Raw genomic sequence first — 17908 nt, 5'->3', positions numbered from 1 at the left:
CTTCATGTTGTTTATGCCAAATTTTGACCCTACCATGAATGTTACAGCAGAAACTAAGGCTCATCAGACAAGGTAGCATTTTTCCAATCTTCTCTGCTCCAGTTTTGATGAGCCTGTGTAAACTGTAGCCTCAGTTTCCTGTTCTTTACTGACAGGAGTGGCACCCAGTGTGCTCTTCTTCTGCTGTAGCTCATCAGCTTCGAGGTTTGGCAGAGATGCTCCTCTGCCTTAGTTGTAATGAGGATTATTTGAGTTACTGTTGCCCTCCTATCAGCTCGAAGCAGTCTGTCCAGTCTCCTCTGACCTCTGGCATCAACAAGGCATTTTCACCCACATTTCTCTCCATAGTTTCTCATTTTGTCTTTTTGTTGAAAACCATATAAATGACTGTGTGGAAAAATCTCAATAGATCAGATGAGATCAACAAGAATTTACCTTCAAAGTCACTTAAATCACCTTTCTTCCCCAATCTGATGCTCGGTTTGAACTTGTCGCCATGTGATTAGCTGATTAAATACTTCTAACAAGGGGTTGAACAAGAGTACCTAAAGAAAACACCAGTGAGTTTGGGGCTGATTACACAACAGGACATAGGTGAGGGTGGACCACAGAAACCAAGACTCATGGCAAGAATACCAAAAAAAAGAAAAAGACACAAAAATAGAAACACAGCAGAACATCGATAAAACCAGAAAGCAGAAACCAAAAAGTAGTATTAAACAGAAATACAAAACTGGAAAACCACACCAAATGTGTTTCATTGTCTTTATTATTATTATTATTATTATTATTATTATTATTATTATTATTATTATTATTATTATTATTATTATTATTGCTATCATAGTGCTGTAAGTGTTAAACCTCAAACATCAATCCTATGTATGATCAGTCCATACATATATTTACTGAGTGAACATCATTCATTTGGCTTACTGTCACAGTTTAACTGACAAATTATTCCGCATTTAAAGATGACTGACTGACTATGTTTAAATTTGCGCATTTGAAACCCTAACAGAATATCAACACAAATCAGTGCAGTAACCTGTGTCCTTTCATTTATGAGGTTTTTCAGTAGATTAAGCAGGAGTACACCTGCTAAAACTCACCTCGTCATGAAGCCTGTCCGGCACCTCAAGGGTTTTCTCTTCACTGGAAACTCTGATATCGCCTCAAGAGACACTGGCCAAGGGTAGCACGACAGGTGAGGAAGAAGCATCCCACCTGAACCTTCTGTTTTTTCCTCCTTTTGAACACACTTACTGGTGTCTGGCGCCCTCTCGTGGCGTCATTGAGCGAGAACAGCAGTAACCGGAGGCGGAAACGGTGAGACACGAAGCGGCTAGCCATCAGCACAGCTGACTGTACGAGCTGTGCAGAAGTCTGGAGAGATTTTCTTCACAGGGATTTTTTTCTATTTGACGAAACATTGATGTCATTCTGTGGGACTCAGAGCAGCGGGTAAGCCTTTAAACCTGAACAGTTTTTGCATTTTTATTGTGCTGTTTAGCCGCCGCCTTTATGCTTTCAGATAGCCGGCTAGCTCGCTAACGTTAGCCGCCTTATGTAATCATGGCCGAGCTGTCGCGCTGCAGCTGGCGAGCAGCTCATGCTTTTTATCCTGTAGCTACTCAAAAACAAAATATTTTTAAATAATTAATTTCGGTAGCAGAGTGCCTGTGATTGTGACCGCAAACTGAATACAAAGGGGGAAAACCCTGTTTGACCACAGTTCTAGTTTCCAAAGCGTCAACAATAACACCATTGGGTGTTGTTTGCTTATCCTCACGGTTGGGTTTTTGGGGGGTTTGTGGGCTGAAGTGAGGGTTATACAAACTTTTTTGACTAGTTTAATGTTTTTTTGTCTTTCTGTGTTCTAGCCGCCGCAGCAAATGGGACCAGCCCGGGCCCGGGTCTGGCTCTGGTGGGATGGGGGAGGCTGAAGCTGCACCCACCGGGGCCCTGGATGCTGCTGCTGCTGTGGCTGCCAAGATTAATGCCATGCTGGTGGCCAAAGGCAAACTCAAACCCTCACAGATAGGCAACCCCGGGCCGCCTGATAAGGTAATGAACAGCATCCTTTTATTAATTACTTTTGTTTTAAAGGCGATTTTATAAATTATTGAATCAGTTGTTGTGCCAAAAAGTGATTTCCAATGTTTCTGTGTATTTTTTATGTGTAATATCTTTAGGTATGTTGGTAAATAGACTTCGGTGAACAGGGTTTACAAAGGGGTTATTTATAGAATTTAAAAATTATCTGTTTTTCAAGTATCTTTCCAACTGTGTTATTGTACTTACATCATAACCAATCTAGTCCTTTATCCCCACTTAAAATATTTTTACAGAACTATTGTAATATTTGCTGCCATTTCTGCTGTCCTCTTGGCCAACTTACTCTTACAAAATACATTTTTAATGTTAATGAGCTTTTTTTTAAACTGCATAAATAAAGGTTATATAAAAGTCACTGCCAAAAACTGATTGCAGCTTCTACTTTGTTACACGAATGTTGTTTGTGGCTCAAGATGACTTTATGTCATCCATGAGGGATGCATTTGACATATGTTTCACATATTATAGCCCAACAAGTTACTTATAGCAGTTTAAATACAAGCAGTCAATTTTTGGCAAATACCGGCAGACAATCAGTTTTTGGCAGACAATCAGTTTTTGGCACAACACCGTAATAGAGAAGCGTGGTACCCAGGCTATTTAATAATTTCGGGGTGGATGTTGTGATTGTTTAACTTACAGTATACAAAATACTTTGCCCAACATCTTCATACTGTAGGGCCACTGTTATTTTCACTTTCTCCTGGAGAGATGATCTCTACCTGAAGTCAAATTATTCACCCATTACTCCATAGGGTCCGGTACAGTAATAATTAAACTTTAATAGAGCTTTTTTTATTTATACATTTATGTTCATCACACAAACTCAACAACGCTATCGCAGCAGTGCTGTGTTGACCTGTGGGTAAAGGTGCAGAACATATCAGCAGGCTATGTTATGAAATGGAAAACGCACTGTGACCTAACACATGCATGATCTGTCATGGTGATCATTTCTTGTAATAAATACAGAGATTCTGTGGGGCGGTATTATCTTCTGTCCTTTCTTAACGGATGTGTTCAATGAGGTAATAAAGGTAGCACCTTTTCTTAGTACTTGGAGAGTTCAAGCAATTAGGAAGCTTCCAAAGGAAATTATACTTTTATAGTTATTCCTATTACCATAAGCCTTATGTGTTCTTCCTGGGGTCATCCATACACTTATATATATGTGTACATGTGACCAGCACTGACAAAGACATAAGCAAGATATTCATATTCAGATATTATTGGATTTCATAGAAGATAATTAAGAAAACAGGATATTCAAACACAACAGTGTCTATTTAATGACATTTGATTTAAAGCTTTAACTGTATTCCTACATAGTTTCTCTCTCGTCCTGCATTTTTACACTTAGACTCCAACATCAAGGTTATAAGATAACATATACTTTTTTCAGCAGGTAAATATATATAAGTAACATGTTATGTATTTCAATAAAATGCAATACAGTGCAATCAAACAAATATCTTAATAACGAAGTAGAAACTAATCTGAAATAGAAAAAATAATAAAAAATTAGTACATTTTGTTTTTGCATTGAGCATGTACACTTCACCTCCACCAGATGTCACTCTTTACAGTTCCTGCTGGAGGAGGAAATGCTGCTTTTACAGACCTGTAAAATGGCTTTTTAGTGCTCACATATATAATGTGGAGGGGTTTGCAGGTGATTGCAGATTAATGAACAGGACCGCTTTATCTTTAATGCTTTAAAGATTTGTTGCATCAACATTGTGAAAACAGTATATTTTATTGTTAACTTGTAACTTCAATTTTATATTGAGTCAAAACTTTATTAAATCATTTTTAATTCTCAACACTCAGACGCTAATCCCTTTGGGCTTCAAAACAATGTGGTTACCCACAGTGGCGAACCCTTGCAAATAAGAGAGCAGCTTAAAATAGTTTTAACTTCAGAGTTATTCCAATTTTATTGAACATTTCTGTAACTGGATTTTCTTAAACACTGCACTGCAAACAGAAACAAAGAAACACAAACTCCCTTGTTGACAATGTCCTCCCGTTCCACAGTTTGGCTTGAGCTCGGCTGAACAATCATGTCACAGTCATTGCCAAATAAAAGGCGGCAACATTTTCATTATCTTGTTTTCAAAGTCTTTGGAAGCCAGAGTCGTAATTTATAATAAAAATCTATCAATTGCCAAATCCTACATGAGCGGAGACACAGGATTATTTTGTTAAAATGTATGTTTTAAGTCTCCAGTATAAAATAATGAGCTGTGCCTTGACTGACGCATGCTTCTTGTTCTGTACCCTCTTTCAGGTCCTTGGTGTCGGAAAGCCTCCAGTGCCGCCAAAAGCCAAAGACGACCTGGTGGTAGCTGAAGTTGAGATCAATGACGTTCCAATTAATTGTCGAAATCTCCTGACACGCGGGCAAACGCAGGATGAGGTCAGCAACAATAAGGAAGGATGATATTTTCAAAAATTAGGTCTGTTTCTTAGCTAGCGGATTGCTCGTGATGTGTTTTGTAATTTTTAATATGGCTTGTCCACAGATCAGTAAAGTGAGCGGTGCTGCAGTGTCGACCAGAGGCCGTTACATGACAGCAGAGGAGAAGACCAAAGCGCTGACAGGGTGACTGTCTCTCATTTTCACTAACGGAACTGATAGTAGACCCGGTGTTTGATGTTTTTATGTAAACTCGGCCTTGTTTCTGCTCATTCCAATCAGGGATCGACCTCTGTATCTACACGTCCAAGGACAGACAAGAGAGCTTGTTGACAGTAAGTATTCTTTTAAACTTCAGTCAGTCATAAACGTTTGTCTTTGTGTAGCTCGTAATTCGACTGACAGTTTCTCTCCTCCCTTTTCCAGGAGCAGTTAATAGAATCAAGGAGATCATCACAAACGGGGTGGTGAAGGCTGCAACTGCTTCATCATCCTCTCCATCTTTCTCCTCTACTGGGGCTTCAGTCACAGTTTATCAGCAGAACAACCTCCCTGCTCCTTCACTGCCCCCTGTGACCCACCACAAACCACACTTTCAGTCAGGGGTAAGGCAGTTCCCACATGGATGCAGGTCATACTCTCTGTTTCCACCTAATTTTGAAGCACCGATCAGTTTACCAGTTGCCTCAATACACTTACTGTTTTTAGAAAAGGTGAGGGGGGTGAGATTATACATAGTTAGCGTCATATTTAATGGATGCCTTAAAAAGAACAGTAAATAGGTTGCTTTACATTTTATACACTTCAGAAGGGTAAGACTTGGAAGACTTCAAACGTCTAGTGCCGACAAAGTAGCTGCGATCGTTTGAATGAAAAAGACTTTTGATTAGATTTGCGTCCAACCTTTGGTAGCAGTCGAATGTGAATGTGCCTGTTTTTAAAGGACTTCGGTCAAGTTCTGTTGTTTAAATGTGTTATAGGCTTTAAATAAAACAGGTGATAACACAGAACACAAAAAGTTTCAGACATTTTTCATAGTGCATGTTTGAGATATATTTTTCTTATTGAAATAAAAAAATTTAACACAATTCAGTGGAATACATTCTGACCTTTGAGGATAGGGTATTGATCCAATAAAAGTGTTTGTCTCGATACTGTCGATATTTGGAATGATCAGCCTACCTCTAGACATTCATGAATTTAAAAATGTTTGGAGATATACTAGAACTAATGTCTAAAAGGGGGCATAAATGTAGGGGGCACTGAAAACTGTCAGTATGGTAATGTGTTTAGTCATAGTTACTGCAACCCTTCATATTTTCTTTCATTTCTCAGATGCATTTTGTTCAAGATAAGATCTTTGTGGGCCTGGATCACGCTGTCCCGGGCTTTGCAGTCAAAGAGCGTGTCGAGGGGCCCGGCTGTTCATACTTGCAGCACATCCAGGCTGAGACCGGGGCCAAAGTCTTCCTCAGAGGGAAAGGATCCGGCTGTTTGGAGCCTGCCTCTGGACGAGAGGCCTTTGAACCCATGTACATTTACATCAGGTGGGTATCATCAGTCTTTGTCCATTAAAGACGGCGCAGGCTAATGAAGCGTTGTCACAACACTGCCACACTCTGGAGTTTTCTGCAGTAGAGCGCAGTCAGAATTTCCAAATTATTATTATTATTTTGTTTAAGAAAAAAATTAAAAGTAAATGTGATTACTGCTTTTTTTTTTTACCAGTGCCTGGTGGGATGCTATTCACTGTAATGGCCAAAAGGTGGTGGTAATGCAACTACAAACTATTTGCCACCCACTACTAAACAATAACATTAAAAAGTTCTGATTACCGGGTGTTAGAATAATAAGATGGTAAGATAAGATAGTACTGTACAGACACGAAGCCCAAAACTACTTCAACTGTCATACAGTTCTGTGTAAATTTCCTTTCGAAAAATTAGAAAATGAAGTCTGGTGCATTTATGTCACATGCAGAGTCAATAGAGAACAGTGGATTTCAAATATTGGTAGTTTTCCATGATTATGAACTATTTTTGCTGTTTTTCTCTCCAGTCACTCGAAACCTGAAGGACTTGCAGCAGCAAAGACTTTGTGTGAGAACCTGCTTCAGACAGTGAGTACTCCAAGTGTCCATTTTCCCCATTCCAGCTTCAGCAGACGGTCCTCAAGGATTAAAACCAATTTTCAGATGCTCCCTTATCCACAGGGTTGCACAGCAGGTAGCTCTGCATATTTGTTTTGCCGGATATTTACTGCAGACGCCTTTCCTGATGCAACCCCAGAGGGATTTTTGTCTCCTCACGGGATCGAACTGGAGATCTTTTGCTTGTTAGGCAAAGGTGCAAACCCCTACACTGTGGAGTCACTAGACAGTCCCTGAGCATTAATAAATAATAAGTAAGTAATGAGTGGTGGCCTGTCACAGATTAGTTATGAAAAGTGTTTTGTTTCTTTTTTTTAACAAAACAACTGGAAACGGTAATGGTACAAGATCAATATTGCAAATGAACAATTAATTAAATCGCTGGTGGCACTGATGTTTCCACACTGTGTTAACTCTTTAAAACTATTGCTGTTGACACTCGCTGGTGATAAAACGAAAATGTTTTTAAACTAAGCAAAGAAGCACGCACTTCCTTGTGGTTTAAGGGATCACTGATCTCAGCTTCTGCAGATGCGCACATCGGTTACAGAGCTGTAGATAGTGAAGGATTATTTGTGTGCTGCACCACAAGCGGAGACCACAAGTATTTTCTGCAGACACAGCCGTTTTCTTAAAGGTGGAGACTCAAAGGGAGTTTGTGCTGTAAATGTTCGAAGGCGTTTTTTTTTTTAACTGAATCTTGATAGATCTCGTTCTTTTACAGTTGGTTTTTACATTTTTTTCTTTTATAATGGTTACATTATGTTGAACTCTTGTCTTTATAGGATGACTTTCAAAGTAATTTTTTTTTTAAACTATTAACAAGATTAAATGCAATGTTCCTCTTTTCTAGGTCCATGCAGAGTATTCTCGCTTCCTTAATCAAATGATGCCAACACCACAAGGTACTCCACAGCTGGTAGTTTTTCTGTAGTTTCTGTTGCTGTACCAAAGCTCTTTTTCTTTAACTGAAAGCTGTAAGATTCTCAGTCTAAGGAGCTTGGAAAGAAAAGCGTCTGGACTTCTATAAGTTGCTTGAAGACGTTTCACCTCTCATCCAAGAAGCTTCTTCAGTTTCAGTTTCAGAACTGAAGAAGCTTCTCGGATGAGAGGTGAAACGTCTTCAAGCAACTTATAAAAGTCCAGACGCTTTTCTTTCCAAGCTCCTTAGACTACGATGACCTGGATGACTGAGAACCTTCACAGACATTCTCAGTCTAACACATCTGTTTATTGACATCTCTGTGAGAGCCTCATTCTAGCTGTTTTGCTTGTTTCTTTTGTTTTTATTCAGGGTTTGGACAGCCTCCAGTAGTGAATGGGATACCTCCTCAACCTCCTTACTACCCCCCTACTGGCTACCAGCAAGGCTACCCACTGCCCGTACCCCCACCTCAGCCTCAGCCCCAGCCTGTCCCTTCACCTTACGCTGTCCCACCTCCTGTGCCGCCAGTGGCTGCCGCTGGTGTTCCCTCTCAGTACCCTCTCCGCCCGGCTCCAGCTCCTATTCCTGCTGCTGTCCCTGTACCTGTACCTGTCCCCATCCCTGCCCCTGTCCCCACTGTAGCTCCTGCACCCGCGCCTGCGCCAGTACCTGCTCCTGCTCCTGACATCTTGCCACAGGTAGGATTTATTGTAACATGGCCTTAAAACTAAAGCAGGCATCCGGAAACACAAATAAAACAAGATTGTGTAAAATCTTTGACTGTACAACAATCCCATTTTTTTCCTAGGTCCACTTAACTCTTTACCCCTTGAAAGCCAACTAGGAGCAAATCTAAACATCTGACACAATCAAAACTTCTGCACAAAATTAGATCTTTGGATTACTACTTCTTTAATTTTACTTTAATAAACTGTGAAACCCTCGCCATGGATATGTGTCATAGCAGGCAAATTAGTAACCAGACGATACTGTTGTTTTCGTCTTTTGTGCAGACTCTAGCCCCTCCTATACGTTTACCTCCCTCTGCTGCAGCACCACCCAAAGTTTCACCTCCTGCTGCCCCAGCCAACCCACCACAGAAAAGACGCTTTACAGAGGAGGTGCCTGACGAGACAGACAGTGGCCTGCTGGGATACCAGGTGATACATTTCTTTTGCATTTTCACCCCCTCATCATTCTCTGGTGTTTTGTTTTTTTTTTAAACACCCCCTATATTTTATTTTCTCCACATCGTGGTCTCCATGTTTGTTTGTTCCCTGTATGTATGTCGGAGTCCTCATTGTCACGAGTCACCTTCATGAGCCGAGGAAGCACTCTTACCTCTGTTTCCAATTTCTGTCTCCTAACATATCATCTTTGCTCTCTTCAAATGTCTTTTGTACCTTGGTTGAGATAGCTTGGAGAGCTGTTAAAAGTATCTTTCATAGTGGACGGGAAAATATCATTATAATCACAGGTTTGTGGTAAGCTAGCTTTTTTTCACTTTGGTGTTGTAAATAGGTGTGTATTGTTTTTTAGTGTCAGGGCAGGGCTTAGTTGAGGATGTCTCCTAATCGTGCCTGTGTGTTTTTCTGCTCATAGCATGGACCCATTCATATGACTAATTTAGGTGCAGGCTTCTCCATGGGCAGCCCTGAGAATCCAGGATCCCAACCACAGAGTTCCTCCAGCCCGTCGTGTGAGAGGGACAGGTGTGCAGATTTTACACAGGATGTTGTTCAGGTTAATAATATTCACAGGTCAGTGAGAAAGGTTCACTCACTCCCTCTCTTTGTGTTCTCCAGTAAGCAGCTAATGCCTCCACCCCCCTTGGCTGTGAATGGAGCGAGACCCAAGGTGGAAGAGAGAAAGGCACCGCAAGGCCCCGCCGGTAAGGGCGTTATCCTGTGGATTGACAAATCCCTGCAATCCAAATCACGGACTGTGACCCTCTTATAAGCCTGGCCTCAATTTTATTCACAGCCTTAATGTAGAGCTGTAGAGTCAAATGTAAATCCTCTCCCTGCCTACTAAACTATCAACATTTCAGTTGATTGAAGCTGGATGTCTGTTACATAAACCCCCCAAAAACAGATTTAGTTTAGTTTTTCTATATTTAATATTAAAGCCGCTCCTGGTTTTGTGGCTGAGATAAATGCAGCGCCCGCCACAATAAGCCTCAAACGGGCTTTTCCAGGATTCTCTGCTGTGCCTACACATCTCAAGATAATGAGGCGGAGCTATGACTCAACACCTTTTGTGTGCCTTCAACTCCTTTTTATAAAGGAGTGCGATTATGTCGAGCCGTGACGACATCATCAGTCTGGATTGTCCGACGTTCGTTTTCCTCCCTCGCTAACGAGAATCTCTCCTGTTTTTGTGTTTTTCTCTTTTTCTCTGTGTTTTTCTTCTCTTCCATGTGTCTCCGGTGTGATGATGGATATCGGTTGGGGGTGGGGCACGACTCGTCCTGTGACACCGTCTTGCCGCTCGATTGGACGGCCCCTGACACTGTCGCTCCCCACCAACCAATGGCTGCTTTTGAATGGCCGCCACCCCCCTCCTCAAACCGGCTGACATAAACGTTGATTTACATTTGATCTATTAACTTTTTGTTTCTCCCAACACGAGTTTGAAATAATTACCTTTGACTTGAAATGAGCTGCTGCTGTTGTTGTGTATGTTTTCTCTCTTTTTCTCTTTCTCCTCTCCACATGTGCTGCCTTTCTCTCTTTCTTTTCCTGTTTTTTCTTTTGCTCTCTTCTTGCTCTTTTAGCACCTGCAGTAAAAAGACTGAAAACAGGTTTGGTGGCATACACCGGCGGCTCTTCTGATGAAGAGGAAGACCATCCCACCTCAAAAGCCACCTCAGGGCCAGGTAACCCTGGGGCAGTTCCCCCTACCTCCTCAACTACCACCACCACAACCACCTCAGGCTGGGCACAGGGTTATCGCTGCCCTCCTCCACCACCCCCTCGAGCTAAAACACAGCCGCAGCAGCAGTCTATACCTTTCTGGATGGCACCCTAATGCAGAAAAAAAAAATCTGAACTCACCGAGTGCTTTCTGCTGAGTCTTACAGGATATTCACCCAAACTGAGCCCATCTGTTCGTCACAAGGATGACTCGTAACAGCTCTGTGTTGGTTTCAGGATTTAGCACTTGGGTCTAAATGGACAAACTAAAGTTTTGTAAAGACTCCCATTTGTTTGTTTGACTGTCCTTAGTCATTGTTCAAAGAAGGACATTTGCCGGAGTGATACTTCAACCTTTAGTCTGGATGTATAGCTGGTCAGTTGAGCAATATTCTGCCTGCCTTCTTGGTCTGAATCGAGAGAAAACCTGCACCAGCTCAGCTGTGTGTCTCTGTGAAATGATAACACAGACTGTAAATCACAGACCAGTTTTCCTTTCATCCTAACACATCTTTTCCTGTTCCCACTCTCTTTTCTTTCCCCAAAGTAAAAACAAAACAAACATCAATCACTTAATCCTTTCTTGATCATCTCCTTTTTTTGTACAGATCAGACTGGACATGTACGCAGTGAAGCATTTGAATTTATTTCTCAAGTTTATGAAATAAAGCTAATTTATTGACGTATGTGTTCATTTCTTTCATTGCGCCGTGCATCAGTTAACTACGTTGAAGATGTCATTGCTGCATTTATATCACCAAAGCAGACTGGTTGTCCACACATAGCTTTTGCGATCAGGATAACTTTGATCAATAAGTAATATTTACACTTAAAATACATGGTCTATGGAATGATTTGATGACAGACTGAATGGGAGGCATTTCACTTTCAGATCATCTCGACCTCTGGCGCCCTTGCGGGATTTTTCTTGTTATACTGAGCAATGCGGCTCTCCATGACTGGCCTGAAGTGGCGGATCAAACCCTGCACACACAAAAGGGAAAAAAAGAGGATAAACACCCCTGACTCTTCACATTTAGCATTTCTTTTGAAATTGAAGGCTCAGTTTTACTGAACTTGAGTTTAAGTGCTTAAAACGCCTCCAAGAAGAAATCTCACCTGCACAGGCCAAGCAGCTCCATCCCCGAGAGCACAAATGGTGTGTCCCTCTATCTGCTTACTGAGCTCCCAAATCATGTCAATTTCTGAAACTGCTGCCTCGCCTTCGACAAACCTCCACATCATTTTATCCATCCAGTCCACTCCTGTGGGAGAAAAAGGAGTTGAACAAGCATTATAAAATTACAATTCCTGAAACTTTGCTTAAAAGTTTTACCTCGGAGGAGTTATTATCGACCCTAATCTTAATCCAATTCTAATAACAACTTAAAAACCTATTTGATATCTTAAAATAACAGTTGTAGCTTCCTTTTGTGTTCTTCACAAACTAATAATCCAAATCCTGAAGCTAACTGATTAAATTACTCACACATTATGACTCTAGCTTTACTAAGAGAATGAAACGAGTGCTGTTGCACTGCTTGTCCAAAGTAATGCAAAAAATTATACATATTTAAAAAGGATTTTTCTAACTGAGATTTACATTACATACGTGCAAATAAAATGCATCAATACAGGCTCAGATTATGATTAATTTGGCATAAAACCTCTGTTTTACCAGTATTATGTTTTCAATGCTTCGATAATTGTACTCTTACAGGTATATCTTACCTTACCAGAGTGTTTATTTTGCTATAATAACATATTTGAGCACTTGTCACACCTATGTACCCTTCAGGCATGTCCTGAGTAGTAAACGCTTCACCTAACCCTGATGTTGTTGTTGACAGTTCACACAAGTGCTTATTATAGCTCAACGAAGAGAGAAGAGCACTGTAAGGAATGTAAGGAGGATGTAAAAAGATTTTAAAGGGTGAGATAATGGATGTTTTAACAGTTACTGCCTGAGCCCAGTGTTGAATGTAGTTCCTTACCCTCCCTGCAGGGGGTGCACTGTCCACAGCTCTCGTGTTTGTAAAACTCAACCAAACGTGCAATGGCTCGGACCACATCGGTCTGCAGAGAAGACACATCAGTCAGATTTTCTTTCTGCTGTCACTGAGGAGCCTGTGAACCGTGCAATATTTCAGGCAACTGTTTACCGATTTATCCATGACTATGACAGCTGCGGTTCCCAGGGCACTCTCTGCACGAACCAGGTCATCGAAATCCATCAGCACATCATCGCACACATGCTGAGGGATAATGGGAGTGGAGGACCCCCCTGGGATCACTCCTAATAGATTGTCCCAGCCACCTCTCACTCCTCCTGCACCAATCATACGAGAGAAAAGAGGAAAAAAAGGTGTAATGTTTCATAAACTCTTCATGGACAGAACTGGATTAAACACACACACACACCTGCATGTCTCTCTATCAGCTCTCTCAGAGGAATAGACATCTCTTCCTCCACTGTGCATGGGGTGTTTACGTGACCAGAGATGTTGAACAGCTTCGTCCCAGAGTTCCTCTCCCTCCCAAAGCTGGTGAACCAAGCGCCGCCTCGACGACAGATCGTAGGCGCCACAGCAACTGTCTCCACGTTGGCCACCGTTGTTGGGCATCCAAACACCCCTTTAGGGAGAGAGAAAGAGAGCAGTAAATAACTATAATTAGAATATAACCCTATTTTGCAGTTTCTTAAACCATAATTAAGTGCTGCAGGATATTGGAGGCTGCTGTGGAGAGTTTACCTCACCTATGTCTGCAGGGAAAGGCGGCTTGAGCCGGGGCTTCCCTTGTTTGCCCTCAAGAGACTCGATTAGAGCAGTCTCCTCTCCACAGATGTATGCGCCTGCTCCCCGCATAACAAACACATCAAAGTCATACCCAGAGCCGCAGGCATTCTTTCCAATCAGCCCTGCTTTGTACGCCTCATTAATGGCCACCTGTTTGAAGAAAACAATTAAGACAAACGTTCTTCATCCGCGGACTGTTCGTCACACATTCATCCATACATTACCTGTAGGTTTGATGACTCATTGTAAAACTCCCCTCTAATGTAGATGTACGCGGCACGAGCTCCCATGCCTCTCCCAGCCACCAGACAGCCCTCTATAAGCTTATGGGGGTCATGACGCATTATCTCGCGGTCTTTACATGTCCCAGGCTCCCCCTCGTCAGCATTCACCACCAGATACTTTGGCCTACCACATAGCAAATGCGGAAAGTCACAGACACGCCAACAGATTATTTATTCATGAAACCTTAGCATCATTCACAGTTGTTTCTGTTCCCTCTTGCTCCTACCTGCCATCGCTGGGTTTGTTCATGAAACTCCACTTCATGCCTGTCGGAAATCCCGCTCCTCCTCTGCCACGAAGCCCCGAGATTTTCACCTCATTCAGGATCCAGTCTTGTCCCTTCAGTATGATCTCCTTGGTCTTATACCAATCTCCTCTTTTTAGCGCTCCTTTGAGCCTGGCAGAAAAAACGGAAGGGAAGAGTAACAGAGAGAGATAAGGTGTTTCTACAGGTCATTAGAGAGTAATGAAGGTGGTTTTACTTCAAATACTTTTACCTCCAGTCATGTCGGCCATATAAGTTAGTAAATATCCGATCTTGGTCACTCAGAGGACCAAATTTGGTCTTTTTTGGCTTCACCTGCTGGAAAAGGGAAAAGTTGAAGAAAAAAAAGAAGGTGTGGCTAAAAAAAGCTGTCAGTCTTTCTGGGTTTGGACATCTGCTGCCTTAAACAATCTGTAATGTTCTACTTCTGAGATTAATGCTGAGGTGATTTGGCGCCATATCAACAAATTAAAATGCCAAACAATACAACTTTTGTGAAGCTTAACATAAGACTACTTCTGAATTAAACCCAGGAGTACTTTATAGGACTTATTAAAATTGCACAAGACGATTCATCTTCGTCTTTTACTGTAAAATCTACAGTAATATGGGGGGGGGGAAAGAGAGGACTTCAGTGGAACGATCTGGATAATCTTATTTCACTCACAAACGTGCCACTTTCTTCTCTGTGCTGTGTATTGGTGTGTGACCGCAGGCCTACCTACCTGTGGCTGCGCAGCAGTGCTGTAGGTGAGTCGTGGAGCAACCTGACGCGCCACAGCGCCCCACAGCATCCGCGGAGGCAGCATCCTGCATGGGCCCAAGACACCCACCCCCAGCTCACTTTTAAACTGCTTTAAACTCCAAAGCTGCTTCTCCCAGGGTCTACGTTTTCTTAGAAGATCGAGTCGACTTTTAAACCTCGGCTGCCGAAGGAGCTGCAGCCTACGCCTGCTGGTTCAGCTTAATTAAACTAAGAGGATTAGAGACCACGTCACGTCCTGCTCGCTGAAGGTACCCGTTAGGCTATGTTATGCACGCGCACGCACGCTCACAGAAACAATTATTGGGCCACCCAAAAACTATATGCTCACTAATATGGAAATTGTCATGACAGCTGATCAGTGGCCATGAGTACTATTCACAGAGAGTCACTTAGAAGAGTGACGAAACGTTTTCCCCACTGAAAACATTAATTCCAGATGAAGAGAATCAACTTTTTGGGATTTCCTTACCTGGCTGATTGAGCATGCATCAAGACAATTATTGGGTCAGTATCAAAGCCACATCCTATCGTTTTTATTAAGGGATTTTGAGCACAGTTTACATGGTTATGTACGAATTATTAATCTGAAAATAAACATGGCCTCCTGGCATGGTGGTGGGGGGCACCGATGTATTTATACCATCTGTGAGGCCTGCTTTGCCACTTGGGTTGGCATTTCACTTGTCTTGGTATTTTGTGTGCTGGTTGACTGGAAAAGTTTACTGGAACACTTGAGGTGTTATTTCCTTTTAATCTTCTGTGAAAATGCTCCATAGATGATTGAACTTGAACTCAAAACACACAAATGTTACTCACTTTAAGTGCAGCTGAGTTCCACGATGAGACAGAGCCAGAACAAATTTAGAACCATGAAAGCAAACCAGCCAGGGTTTATTTTATTATTCACACCTGTGCCTTTCATAGGTCAGAATGACTTTCATGTGAAATACCTTTTCACTTTTTCCCCCACACCATTTCCAGCTCAATCACTTAAACTAAGAAATAATGGGCTTAAAGTGTTGCTTGCAAGTTTATTTCCCCCGTGTTAGGGTTAGGGGGCAGAAAAAGTGAGCTCAAGTTCAACCTCCATTATGATCCAAAGAAATCATTCAAGCACACAGCACCACTTTGTTAGGTACATCTGCACAACTGCTCGTTAACACAAATATCTAGTCAACCAATCACACTGCAGCAACCATACTAGGAAAACTGAGCAAACCATTGTTGATGGTGCCAGACGTCTGAATATTTGAGAAGCTGCTGATCTACTGGGATTTTCCCCAACAATCACGTCTTCAGTTTACGAAGAATGATCAGAAAAGAAGAAAATATCCAGTGAGAGGCAGTTCTCTGGAGATTGGCCAGACTGCTTCCAGCCAATACGAAGGCAACATCAACTCAAATAACCACTTGTTACAGCAAAGGAACGCAGAAGCAACACAATGAACTTTGAAGCAAATCGGGGTAAAGCAACAGAAGACCACACTGGGTGCCTCTCTTGTCAGCTAAGAACAGGAAACTGAAGCTACAATTCACACTGATAACACAAAATTGAACAAGATGAGCAACTGATAAATGTGCAACAACGATGTAATGGTATAGTGTCAGTATTGAATATGGAGTGTTGCAGTTGTGAATTCAAGAATCAAGACAGTTCTGAAGGTAAAAGGGGGCCCAGCTCAATACTAACAAGGTTTACCTATTAAAGTGGACAGTGAATGTAACAGCCAAGCAAGTAAACATAAGAAATATTTAAAACAAAATATTATGGTAAATGGCCTGTATTTGTATAGCGCTTTACTTAGTCCCTAAGGACCCCAAAGTGCTTTACACTACAATCAGTCATTCACCCATTCACACACACATTCACACACGGGTGATGGCAAGCTACATTGTAGCCAAAGCTGCCCTGGGGTAAGTAACAATAGCATAAATAATCAATTCGATTCTATAAAATCCAAACAAAACAAAAAGAATCATTAAATAATCTGTCTGGAATCAGGATAAACGAATATTTGAAACAATTACTCTTTAATCTGTCAGCATAACGGTGAACTTTGTAAACAAACAGTGATCGCTGACTGAAAACACAGTGCCAGCTCAGTCTATACGTTCCTGTCAACTAGCTCAGGCACGCTTCATTTCCCATCACCTTTCACCTTTTCTGACAATGCCATTGAAAGCATAACTGAGACCTCAGTGAGGTGATATTTCACCAAGATTAGCTCATATTACAGATCACTTACTGGCACTTAACAAGAAATGTCAGCACAAGAATGTTAAAAATAACAGCGGCACTTTTTTTCTGCCCACATAGCTCAGTCACAACTATTTAATTATTAAATGTTGGGGGGTCCTTTTAGTTTAAGTTTAAATTCACTAGTATTGCAGATATAGTGCGTTATACTATTTCTCAACTCTCCGTGGATTTTGACATCGGACTTAGAAAATTGCCTATGTGCTAGTTTTTAAACCCCAGAGAAGAGGGACAGATGGAGGGCAGTTAGAGAATCAGGAAGTGCAGAGGAATTTGTAAGGAGGAAGTGAGAGCAGCTATGAAGAGGATGAAGAGTGAAAAGATGGCTGGTCCTACTGACATACAGTACCTGTAGAGATGTGGAGATGCTTAGTAGAGGTAGCAGCAGACTTTTTAATCAGTTTGACATAATCTTGGAGAGTTGGAGGATGCCTGACGAGTAGAGAAGAAATGTACTGCTACCGATCTTTAAGAACTGGGGTGATGTGGAGAGTTGTCGTAATTACAGAAGAATAAAGTTGATGAGCCGTAGCATGAAACTATGAGTTACTCAAGCTAGGTTAAAGAGCAAGGGTGTTGATCAGCGAGCAGCAGTATGGCTTCGTTCCGAGAAAGAGTACTGCTGTTTGCTTTGACAGTGTTGATGCAGAAGCATAGAGAAAGTCAGAAGGAGCTGCACCGTGTCTTTGTGGATCTTGTTTGCGGTGGTGATGGACAGGTTGATAAGGTCAGGCAGGAGTCTCTGTGGACTATGATGTTTGCAGATGACATTGTAAACTATAGGGAGAGTAGGGAGCAGGTGTAGGAGATCCCAGAGAGGTGGAGTTATGCGAGATAGAATACATGTGTGAATGAGAGGTGGAAGGTGAACATGTGAGAAATAGAGGTAGTGAAGGTGGATGAGTTTATATACCTCTGGTTAGCCATCAAAAAGCAAGCAGTGCACAAGAGAGTGAAGAAGAGAGTGCTGGCAGGGATGGAGTGGGTGGATACGAGTGTGAGGGGTGAAGG

At 41.8% G+C, this 17908-nt stretch overlaps 2 protein-coding genes across 5 annotated transcripts; one reads left to right on the top strand and one right to left on the bottom strand.

Moving 5' to 3' along the window:
• The first annotated feature begins 1308 nt into the window (after nucleotides 1-1308).
• khdc4 (KH domain containing 4, pre-mRNA splicing factor) lies at nucleotides 1309-11208 on the top strand. 3 transcript variants are annotated; one of them, XR_004844097.2, is made up of 14 exons: nucleotides 1309-1464; nucleotides 1884-2067; nucleotides 4409-4537; nucleotides 4644-4723; nucleotides 4820-4872; nucleotides 4964-5142; nucleotides 5873-6084; nucleotides 6596-6656; nucleotides 7540-7591; nucleotides 7981-8309; nucleotides 8625-8771; nucleotides 9242-9323; nucleotides 9417-9502; nucleotides 10388-10406. XR_004844097.2 is itself a non-coding variant. In XM_006804829.3 (14 exons), exons 1-14 carry the CDS (start codon nucleotides 1436-1438, stop codon nucleotides 10639-10641), a joined length of 1905 nt encoding a protein of 634 aa, XP_006804892.1. In that variant the 5' UTR covers nucleotides 1310-1435; the 3' UTR covers nucleotides 10642-11208. The 3 variants fall into 3 exon arrangements, 2 of the variants coding, with proteins under 2 accessions (XP_035769822.1, XP_006804892.1); XM_006804829.3 differs by having other exon boundaries at nucleotides 1310-1464; nucleotides 9214-9323; nucleotides 10388-11208; XM_035913929.2 differs by lacking the exon at nucleotides 10388-10406 and having other exon boundaries at nucleotides 9417-9556.
• Nucleotides 11154-14824, bottom strand: LOC102785254 (NADH dehydrogenase [ubiquinone] flavoprotein 1, mitochondrial-like). 2 transcript variants are annotated; one of them, XM_035913930.2, is made up of 10 exons: nucleotides 14600-14824; nucleotides 14107-14192; nucleotides 13836-14006; nucleotides 13549-13732; nucleotides 13285-13474; nucleotides 12948-13160; nucleotides 12689-12855; nucleotides 12521-12602; nucleotides 11646-11791; nucleotides 11154-11510 (listed from the first exon to the last, which is right to left on the bottom strand). In XM_035913930.2, the coding sequence occupies exons 1-10, from the start codon at nucleotides 14681-14683 to the stop codon at nucleotides 11415-11417; spliced, it is 1419 nt and encodes a 472-aa protein (XP_035769823.1). In that variant the 5' UTR covers nucleotides 14684-14824; the 3' UTR covers nucleotides 11154-11414. The 2 variants fall into 2 exon arrangements, with proteins under 2 accessions (XP_035769823.1, XP_006804891.1); XM_006804828.3 differs by having other exon boundaries at nucleotides 14107-14189.
• Nucleotides 14825-17908: the final 3084 nt, after the last annotated feature.

Source organism: Neolamprologus brichardi, chromosome 11 (assembly GCF_056152115.1).
Source record: "Neolamprologus brichardi isolate AB-2024 chromosome 11, ASM5615211v1, whole genome shotgun sequence".
Classification (NCBI taxonomy): domain Eukaryota; kingdom Metazoa; phylum Chordata; class Actinopteri; order Cichliformes; family Cichlidae; genus Neolamprologus; species Neolamprologus brichardi.
This window is presented reverse-complemented; position numbering and strand designations above follow the sequence as displayed.

Coding starts and splice junctions, on each gene's coding strand:
- khdc4 (XM_006804829.3), top strand. CDS start 1,436: ATGTCATTCTGTGGGACTCAGAGCAGCGG. Junction 4,873..4,963: donor GACAAGAGAGCTTGTTGACA/GTAAGTATTCTT, acceptor TCCCTTTTCCAG/GAGCAGTTAATAGAATCAAG. Junction 9,503..10,387: donor GGCACCGCAAGGCCCCGCCG/GTAAGGGCGTTA, acceptor TTGCTCTTTTAG/CACCTGCAGTAAAAAGACTG.
- LOC102785254 (XM_035913930.2), bottom strand. CDS start 14,683: ATGCTGCCTCCGCGGATGCTGTGGGGCGCTGTGGCGCGTCAGGTTGCT. Junction 13,475..13,548: donor ATGAGTCATCAAACCTACAG/GTAATGTATGGA, acceptor TTCTTCAAACAG/GTGGCCATTAATGAGGCGTA. Junction 12,603..12,688: donor TCATAGTCATGGATAAATCG/GTAAACAGTTGC, acceptor TCTTCTCTGCAG/ACCGATGTGGTCCGAGCCAT.